General features: G+C 55.8%; 1 protein-coding gene across 1 annotated transcript in view; it reads left to right on the plus strand.

Moving 5' to 3' along the window:
- Positions 1-5,804: 5,804 nt before the first annotated feature.
- The window catches only part of LMNA (lamin A/C), a 20,768-nt gene continuing 8,856 nt past the window's right edge, over positions 5,805-17,716 (plus strand). Inside the window, exon 1 of the mRNA XM_006775713.2 lies at positions 5,805-6,383. Coding sequence (XP_006775776.1) covers positions 6,028-6,383 — 356 coding nt within the window. The 5' untranslated portion in view covers positions 5,805-6,027. The remainder of the gene's footprint in view (positions 6,384-17,716) is intronic.

The raw sequence follows: 17,716 nt of genomic DNA on the forward strand, positions 1-17,716 counted from the left end.
GTTTCCCAATAGCGCCAGGTGGGGCGGTGGTTTGGGATGCGGGGAAGGAGCGCCGGGGTTTTGCTCTTGGATGGGTCCCCATGGTCGGGAGAAGAGAGGGGCGGGGTGGTTCTCCGGGGGTTTGGGGCCGGCTCCGGTCACTGGCCAGCGGTGTGGCCTTGAGCACATCAGTCAACCTGCCCAAATCTCAGTGTCCCCATCTGTGTGATGGGGACAATGGCGCTTGCGCTGTGCACCTCAGAGAGACTCCAGAGGCTTGCGGTAGTCATCCTGATTGTGAAAGGGCTGTCACCTGGGAGACCTGCCAGGTGTGAGGTGTTCTCCGGCCATTTCCGGCCTGGCTGGAGCTGGGAGGGAAGACAGCCAGCTCTGGCTGAGCAGCCCAGCCTCTCCACATTCTAGTAACGTTAATGCCGGTCCCTGAAGACGAACTACTAGCCCCTTCAGCTCTGTGCAGAGTGACGCCCTGTCTCCGGTGGTGGTGTGCGAGGGGCATCAGAGCACTACTTGGGGGTTCTGGGCGGTCCTGGCTGCGTGACCTTGGGCAAATCTTTCCTCCTCTGGCCTCAGGAGTCCACTTGTAAAAAGAGGGTAAAGATCACAACGCAGGGGCCCCCAAACCTCCCTGTTAGACTTTGCCGCTGTCATTGAGTATATGGGGCTTTATGGGGTGCTCCGGCTTCACAAATGGCTGTCAACCACTCCTACGAGCCTTTCCCACTAAATCGAGCCAATCCACGCCGAGCCTGCATTCTTTCTCCCTGCTGAGTCTGGGTGGAAAGAAGGCAATCTCATCTGGGCTGCCTCAGGCCAATTACTCAACCTTTGGAGTTTTGGGTTCTGGGTGTACAAAATGCAGATAATCCTATCTCGTAAGGCTGAGGTGAAGGTTAAATGGGATTACCTCCAGATAGCTCCTAGCCCATGGTCTCTAGTTACTTAAAGAACCACTTAAAGAACAGGCAAGTCCTTAGCTCTCAAGGTTATAACAATCACCTGTGCGCGAGGCAGGAGCGAGTCAGCACTGTAAGGCTTGTTTAGCACCAGACCCTGTGATCAAAGGATGAACAAGACAGGGACCCTCTGAAAAGGGATTCCCAAACCGTGGCCTTAACTCTCCAAATCACCTCCACTCCCTAGATCCTCCTCCAAAGACCACCCCGTCCACCCCTCTGGGCGTATAACTATCTCCCCCATGGCCTGGGATGTATTTGAATGTTTTGAATTTCCCATCCCCACCTGTCCAGGATTATAGCCTAATGGTAAGATCTTGGCATTCGGTCAGGCCAGCCTGTATTCAAATTCCAGTTCTGCCGCTAACCCTGTGACCTTAGACAAGGGGTTCTCAACGGAGGGCAGATTTTGTCTCCCAGGGGACACTTGGCAATGTCTGAAGACTTTTTTTGATTGTCACAACCTAGGGGGCAGAGGTGTTACTGGCATTCAGTGGGTAAAGGCCGGGGATGCTGCAAAACATCCCACCATGCATAGCCCCTCCCCAACGACCAAGAATTATCTGGCCCAGAATGTCAATGTTGCCAAAGCAGAAACACCCTGCCTGATCTGAGTGCCTTAACCTCCCCTGGCTTTGTTTTCTCGTCTGTAAAATAGGGCTAATACTAGGTTCTACCTTGTAGAGCTATTGTGTAGGTCCAGCAAGGTAATGCGAATACCTAGTGCCTAAGAACAGTAGGTCCTCGTAAATACTCCCTATACGGTCATAATTAGCCTGCCTCTGGAATGCCTCCTGGTGTCAGCCCTCTGCTAAGCCCGCTCTGTTTGGCTTGCTTCTTGCCAGGCCAATGCCTCTGACTCCTTCCTTGCTGGCCTCCATGCCTCCCTTCTTCTCCTTTGTGACCCTAGCCTTATCAAACAGCCAGAAGCCTCCCCCTCAGACCCCATCCCAGCACCAGCTCCTACCTCCTCTCCCACGTCTCCCAGCCTGCCCCTCCTCCCACCCTTTTCCTGCCTCACCTCTGGTGGCTGGGCCCGCTCCTTCTGCACACACTTCCTCCTGGCCCCATCCACCCAACACCTCCCACACCTCCAGCCAAAGTGGCATAAGATGATAGCAAAGCACATCTTGGATTTGGACCAGGGTGCCTGGTCCAAGTCTGTGCTTGGCCTGTTACTTACTGTGCAGGTTTGAGAAAGTCAGCCTCACCCGTAAAATAGGGAAATAATCCCCAGTCCATGAGGTGGTTCTGAGGACCAAGGTGAGAATGTAGGTGAAAACAGACGCCTGTAAAGAGCGTAAAAGTGTAGTGACTCAGTTTGCTGAGCCTTAGCCCACTTCATATTTTTTATTTTCATAGTGTTTACCACCTTCTGACAAGCTGTAACTTTGTCTTTTATTGATTGTCTTCCTCCACTAGAATGTCAGCTCTATAAGGGTAGGGGTTTTTGTGTTTTATTCACTACTGTACCCCTAGTGTCTAGAGCAGTGCCTGGCACATAGTAGGTGCTCAATAAATATTGGTTGGATGAGTGACTTTGCTATGTATAAGGCACTTCTGTAAAGCCCCTAACTCTACCTCCTCCAAGAAACCTCCCTTCAGATGCTTGTCACGTAATCACTGCAGCATCCCCATGTTACAGGTAAGGAAACTTGCCCAGTCACTCACCTAAAAGTGTCAGAGCCAGAGGCATTTGTTCGTTTAAAACACGGAGCACCTCCTGTATGCCAGGCGCTGGGCCAAGTATTAGGGACACAGACTTGGTCCTTCCTATCCCTCACAGCACTTGTGGGGTGAAGGGTCATAGAGGGAGGCCCAGGATGCTATGGGAACAGAGGAGCACCCCCCCCCCCAAGGTCATTGGTCTTCAAGACATGTGCCCCTTCACTGCCTGAATTACCCTTGGACTCAACCACTGTATTCTTTTCTTTTCTTTTTTTTTTAACAGAACATGATTATAGTTCAATGCAACCAAAAATAAATATTTTTATATCGCTCATTAATGGTCCAGCTCCCAGGCTTCTGGAATCTATTTGGACTTCATCCAGTTCAGGGTCCTATGCTGCTCTTTAACCCCTGTGCTTGGTTTTGCTTCTCCCTCTTTTCTCTACCAGCGGGCAACTCCTTTGAGAGAAAGTATAGTACAGTAATAGCGAACCTATGACACGCATGTCAGAGGTGACACGCGAACTCATTTTTTGGTTGATTTTTCTTTGTTAAATGGCATTTAAATATATAAAATAAATATCAAAAATATAAGACTTTGTTTTACTATGGTTGCAAATATCAAAAAATTTCTATATGTGACACGGCACCAGAGTTAAGTTAGGGTTTTTCAAAATGCTGACACGCTGAGCTCAAGAGGTTCGCCATCACTGCTCTAGGGCCAGACCTGAAACCTTTTGGTGTATAGGACGATGCTGCAACTAACTGGGCCGCCCAGTCAAGGCTCAATCCCCGTGTCTTGATAGCCACTCTGCCCAGATGAGGAAACTTGGGCCTAGATAATTCAGTAGCTCTGTCATCACCCAGCAAGTGAGAGGCAGGACTGGAAGCTGGTCCCCACCCAGTCACAACTTCCACCACTCTCACCCCCAGGAGACAGCTCCTCCGGCCTGGCTGGCCTCCCCTGTTTCCTCCTGCTTCTTCAGGGCCTGGGATCCATGCCCTGGTAGGAGGAGAGCGACTGATGATGCCACTTGGGGTCCAGAGTTAGGATTGGATTTTTAGGATGAAGGCCCACTTTGAAGCTCAGATTTAGGATTGAGGCCGTTTTGGTGGTGGTGAGGCAGGGAACTTTGGAAAGAGTCTAGAGTGAAATTTGGGGTGAGATTCCCCTCTCCTTTCTCCTGCCTCTTTTCTCCAAAGATAGGGAGGTCTCGGATAGGAAGAGTTAAGTGTGGCTTTGCTTCCCCAGCCAGGAGGAGAAGCCAGACCAGGCGGGGGACTGGGTGGGGCGGGGGGAGTGCCAAGGGGTGCTGAGACAGTGGGAACAGCAGGAGCCCTGCCCCTCACATTTCACTGGCTCACCCACCCCTCCTCCACTCCTGGTTTGGGGAACAGAAGAGGGAGAAGCAGAAGAAGACTTTGTTTTCTCTGGGAAGCCAAGTTTGGGGGCTGCCCCCTGGGGGAGAGGGCTGCAGGGAGGGGAAGTCATATCCTGGGTCCTCGCCTGGATGCATCCTGGATGCTCACCACACTGCCCAGTGCCCTCCTAGAGATGGGAACCCCCGCAGCTATGCCCCCCCAGGAGCCCCTCTCTGACACCGAGGCCCTGCCTTCCTTACCCATCTGAGGCCAGCTCCAGAACCCAGAACAGAGAGCCTGTCCAGTTTGCTTCCCTTGCATGTGACAGGAACCCTGACGTCCGGGAGCGGTAGGAGTTAGCAACATAATTTAATTGACCAGGTTTCTCATCAGAAGCAGCTGTGGAGGCGCAGGGGAAGGGCACCCATGGGTTCCAGCGCCTCAGCTCTCCGCCTCTTAGAGAAGATGAGGTGGCTGGTGGGGCCAGGGCCGGAATTAGGGGACAGGAGTGGAAGGACTGATCAAAGAGGTCCTTGGTGAGGCCTGAGGATGGAGTCCCTCGCGCTTGGGGTGGGAAGCCTGGGGACCTGGATGATCCTGTTTTGTGAGCGGGCCTGGCCCCTCCCCAGAGCCAGCTGCAAAGCAGGCGTGGCCAGAGAGCGGGGTAGAGATCAGTGCAGTGCTGGCAAGGTTGTGGGGGGCTTTGCTGTCCCTGCCCTCCACTACCCCTTTCTGACTGCAGCCAAGATGGAGGCATATCATTGGCTGCTCAGCTCCCTGCCTGCTCCCCATTTCAGGCCCCTTTGGGAACCACAAAAATCTGGGACCTGGTGTCCTGGCAACATGATGAGTGTGCACACAGCTTTGGTATCTGTTTTAAATTATCCATTAAAATAAGTACAATCCTGGGGGGTGGTGGGGGGGGGGGGGGCGCTCTGCTTTCTCCCGCCTTCCTAAAATGTCACCAGTGGATTTCATGTAACCCACGTACAGTCTACTCTTTGCAGTTAGCAGTGGGGTTAGCAGTAGGAAGGGACTGAAAGGGGAAAGAACCTCTTTTTCCAATTGCTTGGGGCCAAAGGAAGGGGGCAGGGGTTGGAGGGGGAAGGCCTGGGCCCTATTCTTGGCCTTCTCTGGAGATCTGTGGCTTGTTACTTGGACCTTCTCTGTGGTGGGGGGTGGCTTGTTGCAATGGTTGGTTTGGAAGGGAGATTAACTGGAGCAGAAAATGGAAAAAGAGGGACCCCAAACTCCTGGCCCCCACCCCAAAACTGGGGGCGTAAAAGGAGCTCAGAATCTAGGACTTTGTTGCTTCCCCCAACTCCCCCTAGGCATTCCTTCCCCACCCCATCCTGGCAAACTGAGATGCAGCTTTCAATGGACTGCCCACGTGTGGAGGGGGGGCAGGGGTGACTCACTATTACTATGGGGGGGGGAAGGGGGGACGGGTGGTGGAAGAAGAGTGAGTCACCCTGATGGGCACCAGCCTCTGTCCCCCTTCCCCCTGCCTGGCGCCCTCCCTGGCTTTACACCCACTTTCCCTCTCCCCCCTGCCCTTCACCCACCCACTCTCACCCCTTGGCTCTGCGCTCTACCCCTAAGGCCTGAGACTGTAGGAGGGTTGAGCAGCCAGGAACCAAGATGGGAGCTTCAGCAAAGCTCCTGGCACAGTAGGGTGCGCGCGAGAAGGTGGGGCGCGACTCCGCCAAGGCGGGGCTGGGCGGTCCTTGCCCCTGTTCACCACTCCCGCCCCCGCCCCCGTGGGTTTGCGACGGCCCCTTTAAGAGCAGTGGCTCCTCCTCCCATTCCCAGGACCTATTAGAGCCTTTGCCCGGACACCGGTGACTCAGTGTTTGCGGGAGCGCCGCAGCCACTCCAGCCAACCCGGATCCCAGATCTGACAGCGCCCAGCCCAGCTCTCCACGTCTGCCAGGAGCGAGCCGGCCGGTGCGCTCCAACCCCGAGCCGTCTCTATCCTTCCGCCGGAGCCCCGTGCCCTTCCCGGGACCCCTGCCCTGCGGGCAGCGCTGCCACCCTGCCGGCCATGGAGACCCCGTCCCAGCGGCGCGCCACCCGTAGCGGGGCGCAGGCCAGCTCCACGCCTCTGTCGCCCACCCGAATCACCCGGCTGCAGGAGAAGGAGGACCTGCAGGAGCTCAACGACCGGCTGGCCGTCTACATCGACCGTGTGCGCTCGCTGGAGACGGAGAACGCGGGTCTGCGCCTCCGCATCACCGAGTCCGAGGAGGTGGTCAGCCGCGAGGTGTCCGGCATCAAGGCCGCCTATGAGGCCGAGCTCGGCGATGCCCGCAAAACCCTCGACTCGGTGGCCAAGGAGCGCGCCCGCCTGCAGCTGGAGCTGAGCAAAGTGCGGGAAGAGTTTAAGGAGCTCAAAGCGCGGTGAGTGCGCCCAGGTGGCGGCGGGCCCACGTGACGGCGTGCGGGCCGACCGGTCACCCCCGCCTGGCCCCAGGCGGCCGATAACGATGCCATAGAGTCTCCTCCCTCCGAACTGCCCCCTGCGGGTGCCTGGCAATGCCAAGGGAAATCGTCTGGATAGGGCAGATAAGGGAGGGGTCTCCGGGAGAGGGTGGGGTATATCAGAAATGGTGGGGACATCAGGGCCAAGTAGGGCCTGGTGGCAGGCCCACATTCGATCCGGGTAAGGTTTCCAGCCATCTGGAGCCTGGGGCAGGGGCTTGGGCAAAGCAGAATGAACCCTGCCTGGCCTAAGAATTCCGGGCACCCCAGGACACATGGGAGTGGGTGAAAGGGGCCTGTTAGAACTTTCTTGGCAGGCTTGGCACAGTGCCAGTTTTGCCCAGACCGGCCTCTAAACACATGATGACCGTAAACCGGAACTCCCAAGCTGGCAGATGTCGCGGGGTGCTGGGGAGAGGTCACTAAGGCAGAGTGACCCCTTTTCCCCCTGCAGGGGCATGTGGGTAGCCCTCTTGGCACGACCCTTTTCTGGGGTTCTTTCTAAGAGCCGGGAAGTTATCCTTGGCTTCCTGCATGTCCGGGACTTTCCCTGGGCCCTGACAGGCCCACCGAACAGCTCCAGGAGCGCGGCTCCCCCGCAGCTCCCACAGCCCTTGGCCTGCTTGGCCTGGAATGCAAGGGAGGGAGGGAGACGGAGGGCAGAGGCTCCACCTCAGGAAGTGGTGTTATGCCTAGGTCTGGTGGCTGCCCGAACCTCCCGGGTCCTCTCTGCCTGGTGTCTTGTCCGGTTTACGGCTGTGTCCCTCTCTGCCTCCCTCTTTGGGGTGAGCCACTTTCATTTTCCCAGCCGAGCTGTCTTTGCTTTGGCCAGAACTCTTAGCCACTGCCTCTTTGGATCTTTGCCTTCATAAATTGCTGGAATACAGTGACATTTTTGAAATCCAGCCGTTGGAAGCTTCAGGCCACTCCTACCTTACCCATCCCTGCCCCGCCCCACCCCACCCTACTTCACTCCACCCTCTTTTCTGAAAAGGCCTTTGGAGCCTGGAAGTTTAGGCCGCCTTTCAGCCCCCAAGAATTTGGTTCCCTCCTCTCTGGTGCCCTTTCTCTACAAAGGCTCAAGCTGAAGAGCTCTAAGGCGCCTGGACAGTATGACTCAGTTGGCTGGGCGTTGTCCTGAGCACGGAAGGTTGCCGGTTAGATTCCAGGTCAGGGCGCATGCCGCGGGTTTCAGCTCGGTCCCCAGTAGGTCAAGTGCAGGAGGCAGCTGATCCATGTTTTGCGTTCACATTGATGTTTCTCTTTCCTCTTCCTCTCCCTTCCTTTCTCTCTACAAAATCTTAAAAAAGAGGGAAAGAGCTCTAAAGGTGCTTGAAGATCCCTGGGCTTGGAGCAGGGGGGGACTACGGTTTGAGTTCCCCTCATCATCTCCAAACTCTTAAATCTCTACGCATTCTGTATTCTTTCCACCACTTCACTAGCCCCAGTCCCAAGTACGGTGGGTGTGGCAGATCCACCTTCTGGTGAAGAGTAGATGGAAGTTGTGTGGAGAGATGGGCTGACTTTTATTACTGTTGAAAGGGATCAATCCTGTTTTTTGTTTTTTTTTGTTTGTTTTTTTTCCACTAGAGATTTGAACTGTTTAGTTAGCAGGAGAAACACGAGTCCTGGAGAATGTGGGTGTTCTGCCCACTCAACCACCAAAGCCCCCGTTGCAAATCCCATGAAGGGCGTTTTTGCAGACTTTTTTTTCCTGGGGTAGACACTGCTCAGGAGATGGGACTGGTGGAGTTGATGGTCTCATGCTAACCCGGCAACACCAGCCTGTATCCTCTGCCTCCTGGTGCAGCTGTCCAGGCCCCGGACACCAGAGGGAGGTGTGCACACGTGGGGCAGGGGTGGGGGTGGTGTGTGGACTTGTTATATTTAGCCACCTGACTCTCTTCTCCCCCGCTGATCCTGGCTGGGCTTCCGGAAAAGGGGGGTGGATTTGCACATCTGGATCCCCGGTTGATGGACAGCAGGGTAGAGACAAAGGGGGCTCAGAATGGGGTGACAATCCCTTCTATGTCCCCCAGTGGGAGGAGCTAGGATTCGTTGCTCCCTTTTTTGTCTGCTGTGCTCAGGGTGAGGTAGAGAAGAGTCGAATGAAGATTTGAGGGAGGTGGAAAGGCATTGTCCTAACTCCTCCCACTGGGGCCTAAAGAGAAGGTGTTGTCTGGTTTAATGTTTAATTAGAGCTCAGAGTTCAGGGTCAGGCGTTGGGCTGGAGTGCAGAGCCACCTGTAAGATCCTGTGGGTCACACCCGGGCGTTTGGGACTCTCTTGTTGAGTTGGGTTGTAGGCTCCAAGCGGAAACACTCCTCTCCTCCTTCCCCTCCAATGCACATACACGCATCCTTTCTAGTCTGGAGCCTAAGTCCAGGGAGAATGAGATTGAAAGCACCAGGGAAGGCCTGCCTGGGGTCCAGACTTGGAGCTGGGCCCCACCGCAGGCAGGACAGCTGGGTAGATGACTCATATGCTGCCCCCCTCCCTCCCACCCTGGTGGCTTTACAAGAGACTGCAGAGACAGCAGATGTCTTCAAGGGAGGGATGGGGGCCTGAATGTCTGCATCTCCATCCCAACCTCCTGCTCCCTACTCTCCACAACATCCTGGGATCCTTCCCTGCCTTCTTCCTTAGGACCTCTGGTGGTGGTCTGGAACCAGGGCTCCGGGCAGACAGTGTGCACAAGTGGTTCTAAAGTTATGAGCTTGGCCGCAGGACACAGTGCCGGGGTCTGTTCCTTCCCAGGCGGAACTGGAGGAGGAAGGCTGAGTCAGAAGTGGGGATATCCCAGGCCCACAAAGCAGAAGTGCTGCTTCCATCCAGATGAGGCATGTGCACTTGACAACTTCCTGGATTGCCCACCTCAGTAGGGACAGGCAGGGAAGTGTAGGCGCATGGTCACCAGAGCTCTCATCAGGATAAGCATAGCACAGGCCAGAGAGGTTCCATGTCACAGAGCAAGGGAGTGACACATTAGGGCTTGAGCACAAGTCCAGTTCTGACTTCTAGTTGAGTGATCATACCATTAAACCGTACTCCGCCAGCTTAGGGGAACGGGATGGAGGGTCAGGAGTGGAAGGGCATGGAGTCTGGAGATTTTGCTCTGGGACCTCAATGCTCTGCTATTCTGCCAGGGCCTGTTAGCACTTAATTGAGAGTATTACAGATATCCCTCTTTCCCCCCCTATGGACCCCCTCCGCCCAGTTCCCACTCCGCCCCAGGCCTTCACCATCCTATTGTCTATGTGTCCATAGGTAATGCATATATGTATATAGGTCTTTGGTTAATCTCTTCCCAGCACCCAACCCCCCTTCCCTCTGAGATTCGTCAGTCTGTTCCATGTTTCCATGCCTCTGGTTCTGTTTTATTTATCAGCTTATGTTGTTCATTAGATTTCTTGTTCATTTATTTTTAGATTCAATTGTTGATAGATTTGTATTTATTGCATTTTATTGTTTATATTTTTTCTTTTTCTTCTTCTTCCTTCTTCTTTCTTCTTCCTCTTCTTAAAAGAACGACCTTCAACATTTCATGTAGTACTGGGTTATTGGTGATGAACTCCTTTAGCTTTTTCTTGTCTGTGAAGCTCTTTATCGCACCTTCAGGTCTAAATGATAGCTTTGCTGGGTAGAATAATCTTGGTTGTAGGTCCTTGCTATTCATCACTTTGAATATTTCTTGCCTCTCCCTCCTGGTCTGCAAAGTTTCAGTATCAGTGTGCTTTCTTCTTCATTTCCCTAGTTGTAGGGCTTCCATTCAGCCAGCTTTCAGGCGGTTCTGAATGATGGTTGTTCTGTATTTTAGTTGTAATTTTGATGTGGTTGTGGGAGGTGGCATTTACCTACACCGCCATCTTGGTTCTCTTATGTCAGAGCCTGTTAACACTTAATAACAGCCTTTGCCCCAGCCTGAATGACCCAGGACCTACCTTGCCAGGCCATGGATCAGGAGGCTAATGATTTCTGTTTTGGGACTTGTGGGAATTGTCTACCTGGACCTGAGGAAGGATATTCCCTTAAAAAAAAACCAACCATATATATATTTCAGAGAGGAAGAGAGAAATAGAAACATCAATTATGGGAGAGAATCATTGATGGCTGCCTCCTGCATGCCCCCCACTGGGGATCGAGCCCACATCCCAACCCAGGCATGTGCCCTGACCGGGAATCAGACCGTGATCTCCCGGTTCATAGGGTGATGCTCAACCACTGAGCCACGATGGCCAGGCAGGATGTGCCCTTTTCATGGAGGCCTTTGAGTATACCTGGGCCCCAGTCCTCACCCCTCTCCCCCCCCCACCAAACCTCCCCCATTCTGATTCAAAGCAAAAGAAGATACAGCTAAACCCTGGGGCTGAGGAGAAACAATAATTCAGGGCCCCTGGTTGCCTTCCCACAATCGATGCCTTTGGTTGGCACTTGCCCTGGCCTTCAGGAGTCTGAGACTTTTGTTTGGGATGTGGCCATTGCCCCCCCTCCCAGTCCCACCCCCAGTGATTCAGTAGCTCAGTGTCAGGGCTGAAGCCAGAGACAGCTGGGGGAACAACTGGTAGGAGAGGCCTTCACCTACCAACTGTGCCTTCTGCTCTCCCCCCCTCGCCCCCCCTCCTCAGCCCCCAACCACCTCTAGCAGCTGTAGCGGCCAAGACCGGGTCTGGCTCAGAGGCCCGCACACTAGAACAGTTGATCCAGTTCCTACCGCCTTGCCCCCCTTTGTACTGAAGGTGACACAGGCCGAGCTCGAATCTTCTTGGAGCTGTCTCTGGGGAGGTTGCAGTCTTAGCCCTTAACAAGAGGCATGGGGGTCCACCAACAACAGTGTGTGAGGGAGGTGAAGCAGCGCTGGCCCTCGGTGTCCTTAGTTCTAGGGGTCGCCCTGTCACTAAATTGCGGTGTGCCCTTGAGCAAATCACCTCCCTTCGCTGGATTTCCTTGGCTGTAAAAGAAGGGGTGAGAGCCGGTCTCCAGAGATCCCTCAGGTTTCAGAGAAGTACAATGACCCACAAAGTGAGAAAACAGCCTTCTAAATACCAAGCTGTAAGTATTAAAATCAAGTAGAATTAATAGCCAATGCTATCCTCAGTAGAAATATTTCCCACAATCTGTGGGATTAAAAGTACGTGCCTCTTTCTTCCCAAAGAAAATGGGTTAATGGTGACATTACACTCTTGGCTTGTGCTTTGTTTTTATTGCTAGTGGGAAAGGATACTCCGCTTTCAGTGCCTCTCCCTTCGGGACAGCGGAAAGGGCTGTGTCACGCAGAAGGAGAGGGAGAGTCCCATTGACGTGTGTTGAGGGGAGGCGGGAGGCCCTGGGAAAGGCAGGGCTGTTACCTTCAAGCTGCCCAGGATTAGACATTGTATGTCTAAGCCAGAGGGAGCTGCAGGGTGACCTTGAGGGCCCACCTTCTACCCGTCCTGTACCCATTTTTGGCTCCCCCAACCGGAGGCTGGGCTGTGAGGCCTTGGCCGGAAACAATCCTTCAACAGGGAAGGTAGAGTTTGGGAAGGAGACAGGGCTGGAGGGGGTGCTCCCCGACCCTTAGCGGGAGAGGAAGCCTGAATCCCGCCTGTGGAACAGGAATAATTCTGGCTGGGATCCCAGGCCCAGCAGAGGAGCTGAGTCACCGCAGAGAGTAGAGTAGAGCTTGGAGAGGAGACCCTGAGCTTCTCCAGCCAAAGAAAAGGCAGAGGGGTCGCCGTTTTTGAGAATGACCATGGCTGTTTTTGCTGAGTGGCAGCAAGAGGGATGAGTCTGATCTGATGGGAGACGCATGGAAGGAAATAGGACCGATGAGTTCTTTCCAGGCTGGCCCAGGGGAGCTGGAGGCCCTTCATTCTGAGGGGCCCAGTTCTGGGCAGTGGAGAGGAGGCAGTTTGGGATTGCCAAGCCCCCCTTCCTCCCGAAGCCCTCACGCTGCCTCCCTCTGCTGGGTCTGGAGAGAGCTGCATCTCCCTAGGCTGGGGCTGGAATGCAGTGCGACCAGAACTCCTAGGTCCTACCCCACCTCCTCTTTTTTTTTTTTTTTTTTTGGTTAGGTCATCTGGAAAATCAGATGGCGCCAGCCCCCACCTCCTTTCTTGATCTTGGGGTGCTGCTCCCACCCCTCCCACTGTTGTCAGGGCTAATTACCATGAGCCACCAGGTGGGGCTTGTTTGTTTTAAATCCTTACCTGAAGATGTGTTTTTATTGATTTTGAAAGAGAGAGAAAGAGAGAGGGAGAGAGAGAGAAACATCAATGTGAGAAACATATTGATCTGCTGCCTCCCATATGTGCCCCAAGCGGAGGTCCACCCGCAACCTTGGTATGTGCCCTGACAGGAATCGAACCAGCGACCTTTCGGTATACTGGGCAACTCCCCAGCCAACTGAGCCACACTGGCCAAGGCGGATGGAGGGTTAACATGTCCTAAGAAGGGACTGCTGAGGCACCTTCTTGTGGGGATCTCCTAACTGTCCCTACCTTTGGCCAGTGGCCCCAATCCCTCCCACTCCCCAAGATCTTCTATCTCTTCCTAGGCCATCCCTCCTCCCTCCATGCCCCCACTTCTCGTCTGTTCCCAGACCTCACCCCTGCATTTTTGTGACAACACAGGAATGGTTTCTGTAGAGAAAGGCCAGGAAGAAGACCAGGGGAGTCTGGCAGGGGACCCTGAGGGAGCGGTGGGTCAGGAAGCCAGCCTCCTGTCGCCCAGGACCCCCGTGCCCTGGCCCGTGGCTGCAGGCGTCTCCTGCCTCTGTACAGACCCACGTTGTATCCTCAGCAGCTGTGACTCAGGCTGGGCCCCCTGCCAGGCCCAGTGTCTGAACATGTCAGCAGGCCTCCTACTCCCCTTCTCAGCACTGGTTCCCTCATCGCAGCCCTCCCTCTGGAATTAAGAGCCAGCTTTGTTTGGGGGCAGGACAGCTGGAGCCTGGCGGCCCTGGAAGGAGATCTGATGGGCCTCAGACACCGAGCATGTGTGGCGGGTGTGACACCCAAGAGAGAGGCATGTGGAAGCAGAGCTGTGCCTGCTGTGGGTGCATGTGCCCGTGTGGGGCGTCAGGAGTGAGGGGGCCCTCCCGGAGGGCCCACCATACACTTTTCTGGGTGTAAAAGACATGTGGGACTCACAGGGTGGGGTTGGAGGCAGCCTCCAGGGGCTTCTCGGTCCCTGGAGCACCTTCCCCTCAGTTCCTCTATTTAAGGCCTCCCCAGAGTGGGGAGGCCAGATGTCCCAGCCTTCCCACACCCTGCGGTTCCCCGAAAGTGAGGCCCGACCACAGGCCAGCCACCAAACCAAGCAGTGGTTCCTCTGGAGGGAGGATGCCACCCTCGTGGCTTTGCACACGGTGTGCGGCGGCCGTTTGAGGGCTGTTTCACTGGGCCCCTGTCTCCCTCCTGGGTGTCTGCGCCCCCTGCATGCATGATGCCGTTGTCTGTGTTCCGTCTGTCCGCTGTGAGTGTCCTCAGGCGACCAGGTGGATAGGTTTTTAGTGTCTGAGCCTCCCCCTGTCTAGGCCTTAGTTTCCCGTCGGTAAGAATGCAGGAGTTGGCCCAGGAGAAGGTCCCTCTAGAACAGCGGTTCTCAACCTGTGGGTCGCGACCCCTTTGGGAGTCGAAGGACCCTTTCACAGGGGTCGCCTAAGACCATCGGAAAACACATCTATAATTACATATTGTTTTTGTGATTAATCACTATGCTTTCATTATGTTCAGTTTGTAACAGTGAAAATACATCCTGCATGTCAGATATTTACATGACGATTCACAACAGTAGCAAAATTAGTTATGAAGTAGCAACGAAAATAATTTTATGGTTGGGGGTCACCACAACGTGAGGAACTGTATTAAAGGGTCGCGGCATTAGGGAGGTTGAGAACCACTGCTCTAGAAGCCTTGAGCGGCTGTGTGAACCCCCTAGTGTCAGGGCATCAGGGGACATACAGAAAAAGCCCAGAGATGCAGTGTAAGTGGAAAGAGAATCAACCAACAGGTATAACAACAGCTGAACACATTTGGGAAGAGGATGGGGGTGGTGGCTGGGGCATCAGCAGGGCTAAGGCGGGCTCAGGTTGGGGCTGGATTTGGATAGACAGATGGAGGGAGGGAAGGGGGATGTTCAGGGGGAGGGGTTGCTGGGACAAAGGGAGGAGGAGGAGGAAGGGGCAGGCAGGCTTGGGGTGGAAGTCAGCCTGGCCACAGGTTTAGACACCTGGGCGGGCAGGAGAGAGCTGCTCCTAAGCCAGGAGGGCCAGCACGCCCTGCCCAGCTCTGCCCAGCCACAGGGGGCACCCTTTCCCGTGAGACAGGAAATGCCCAGGGTCTTTGAGACCTTTGCCCCCCTACCCTGCCTCTCCTCTCCCCACTTCTCCAGGGTCTCCCTTCCATCATGGGGAACTCCATTGGCTGGTGAGGCTGAGGGGCTGGGGTGGGGCCTCCCACTTCTTATTTTAGTCCCAGCCCTTGTCTCTGCTCCCCTCAGCCCAGGGGAGGAAATGGGGGCCCTCCCTTGGGGACACTAACAAGTTGCTCCCAGCAACCAGGCCCAAACAGGCCTGCGGCAGGCCCGGCTTCCATATCTGGCATCCGAGCTCTGCTGAAGAGGGTGACTCAGCGGGTGGGTCACCCTGGGCCCCGTGCCCACCCAGCCCCTTAGCTGTGCTGGGCTCCTTTCTTCCCCCACCGCAGCCGGAGTCCCGACCCGCAGGGGCCTGGCCAGCCTCAGCCTCGTGGGCCCCCCGCCTTGGGCCAGGCCAGCCCGCTCTCGGCTCTCCCTTCCACCTCATGCTCTCCCTCCCGCTCCCCTGCCCGCTCTACCCCTCTCTCCTCCCTCCTTCCAAGGTCAGATTTGCCAGCTGTGGGAAGAGTCAGCAACAGGCTGCCCAGCCCTTCTCGCCTCACGAGGCCCCTGGGATGGAGCCACTCCTGTGCTTGGGGAGCCCGGCGGATGCGAGGGAGAGCGTCGCCCCTGCGCTGGCATGGCATGGGGCCTGGGGCAGGACACGGGCAGAGCCAGGGTCTCCCCTGTGAGCACTAGAGGATTTCCCGACCCCTGCCCGGGTATTGTCTGCCTGAGGATGAGTCACTGCAAGAGCCCCTGGTTCCCACCCTTCCCAGCTCCCCTGGCCTGCCCCACCCTGTCCCCCTGCCAACCAGTGTGGGACAGCACAGCACGTGCCCAGTTCTCCCACTGCCAACCCCCAGAGGACGCCAGCACAGGCAGCCCCACTGCTCTGGGGCTGAGCCCCTGGCCCGTGCCTGCTTGGGGTTTGGGCTGGATCTGAAGACCCCAGCTAGCTAGGAAATGGCTTCGGGGGCGGGTGGGCGGGCAGCCCTGGGGCGGAGGGAGTGCGTGTGGCTCCTAACCACAGAGCTCCCGGGCTTTGAGTCATGAGGCATGAGTGATAGTGGCTTCTTCCCGCCGATGGGAGCTCCCCAGCCCAGCTGAGAAAACCGCAGCGGCCCTTCCTCAGTTCCCTCTCTGCTCATGGTTTTCCTCATCTGCAGGGTGTGGCGTGGTCCTTCAATGGCACGTGGTTCGGGCGATCATCTAATCTCCAGGAGGGCACGGAAAATAGCCCCTTAATTTCATGGGGGCCATTATTTTGTGGCAGGTGCTGATGCAGCACAGCCACCAACTGTGAACTGACTTGCTCAGACCCGGGACTCAGCTCTCTGTGCCTCAGTTTCCTCCATCACACAGTAGTAGCATCTACCTTGTAGCATCTACCGGGCCATGCCATGTGAAGATTGGGTTAGCAGTGAAAGATTGAGAGCAGCTCCTGGCACATCATCAGCTCGATATGTGTTTGCTGTTATGATATTACTGTGACTCTAACCACCCTGCCTTTGGGAGCAGTAGGAAGGGAAGAGGTTAGACTGCAGGGAAAATTCTCGTAGTTGTCCACCTGTAAGCGGCCAGGGGCTCTGTACCTCTGCTCTCCTGGGTCAGGTCTGCCACCCGGAGGGCATTTCCAAGGAGAACTAGAGCCTGGAGTTGGAGGTCAGGGAGCAGGACTAGGGAAGAGGTGCCCTTGAGATGCCTTCTGCAGGCATCGCTCTTTCCGGCTTCCCCAGCTCAGGCGAGCTGGCTGGTGGAGCCCTCCCCCTCCCGCCAGCTCCACTCTCAAGGAAGCAGTGAGGGGGCGCCCTCCTGTGAGCCTGTCCCTGCTGCGGCTTGCAGGGCTCGACACTGAGCCTTTACCTCCCTCCTCTGTGCCCCAGTTTCCTTTTCTGTAAAAGGAGGGGGTTGAGCTGAACCCACTGTAAACTCCTTCCAGTTCCCTGCACCCTGAGAGCTCCCAGGACGGCCAGCGGCAGCTGTTGGCCCGCAGGGTAGAGAGGCCGCTCTGGGAAGCCCCGGCCAGCCTGGGAGTCCGGTCAAGGCCCTCAGAATCTGTCTGCCGCGTCTTCACTTGACCAGCGGTTTTTCTCCTTTCTCCCTCCTCCCCCTGCAGCTGCCTCGGCTTCGGAAAAGTTCTGAAGTCATGGAAAGTTGGGGCTGTGCTCCCAGCCAGGGGCTGGGCCGGATGGCGGCCAAAACCTGAGCTGGGTTTTGACTTTATTTTTAGCTTTTCGGGCTGAGAGACGGAGGAGGGGAGACCTCCTCCAGTTCTGGGAGGGCCTCCTTTCACAGGAGACAGACGCTGTGGCATTCAACAGCTTGTTGTGAGGTGTGGCCAGGGGCCTCGACAGGAGCAAGCATGCAGGCCGGGGTGCTCCCCCCAGGGGCTCACAGCCTTCCCGGGCCTGTCTGGACGTCACCCTGTCCCCTCCCAGCGGAGCCCGGTGGAAGAGGAAGTACTCCTGTTTGAATCTGCGAAGGCGGCAGAATGCTGCCTGGGTCCTGGCCTCCCCTCCAGCGCGGCCTCTCTCTAGTCTGGCCTCTCCCTCCTGCTCCACGGCGGATTGTTGTGGAGCTGAGCGCTTTTGTGGCCGGAGAAAAATGTTGGCAGGGCCGCTTTTTCCCTTTCCAGGATCGAATATTTTCCCCCTGCCGACGCTCGGTTTTCTTTTTTCCATCTGCTGTGGTGGGTTTGTGCTGAAGGCCTGATGTGTTACAGATGGCGGGTGGGACCCGGCCCTTTGGCTCGCCCCCACCCCCTGCGTCTGAACCCTTGCTTTCAGCAGACATTGGTGAAAGGGCAGAACAGCTGGAGAGTTCCTGGATTCCCCAGGGGTTTTTAAGAAAAGAGGACCCCTCTATTTTTCCAGTTCACTATCCAGCAAAAATCACCAGGGGCCCAGAAAGGGGGG

This window comes from Myotis davidii, unplaced genomic scaffold (assembly GCF_000327345.1).
Source record: "Myotis davidii unplaced genomic scaffold, ASM32734v1 scaffold208, whole genome shotgun sequence".
Taxonomy (NCBI): Eukaryota; Metazoa; Chordata; class Mammalia; order Chiroptera; family Vespertilionidae; genus Myotis; species Myotis davidii.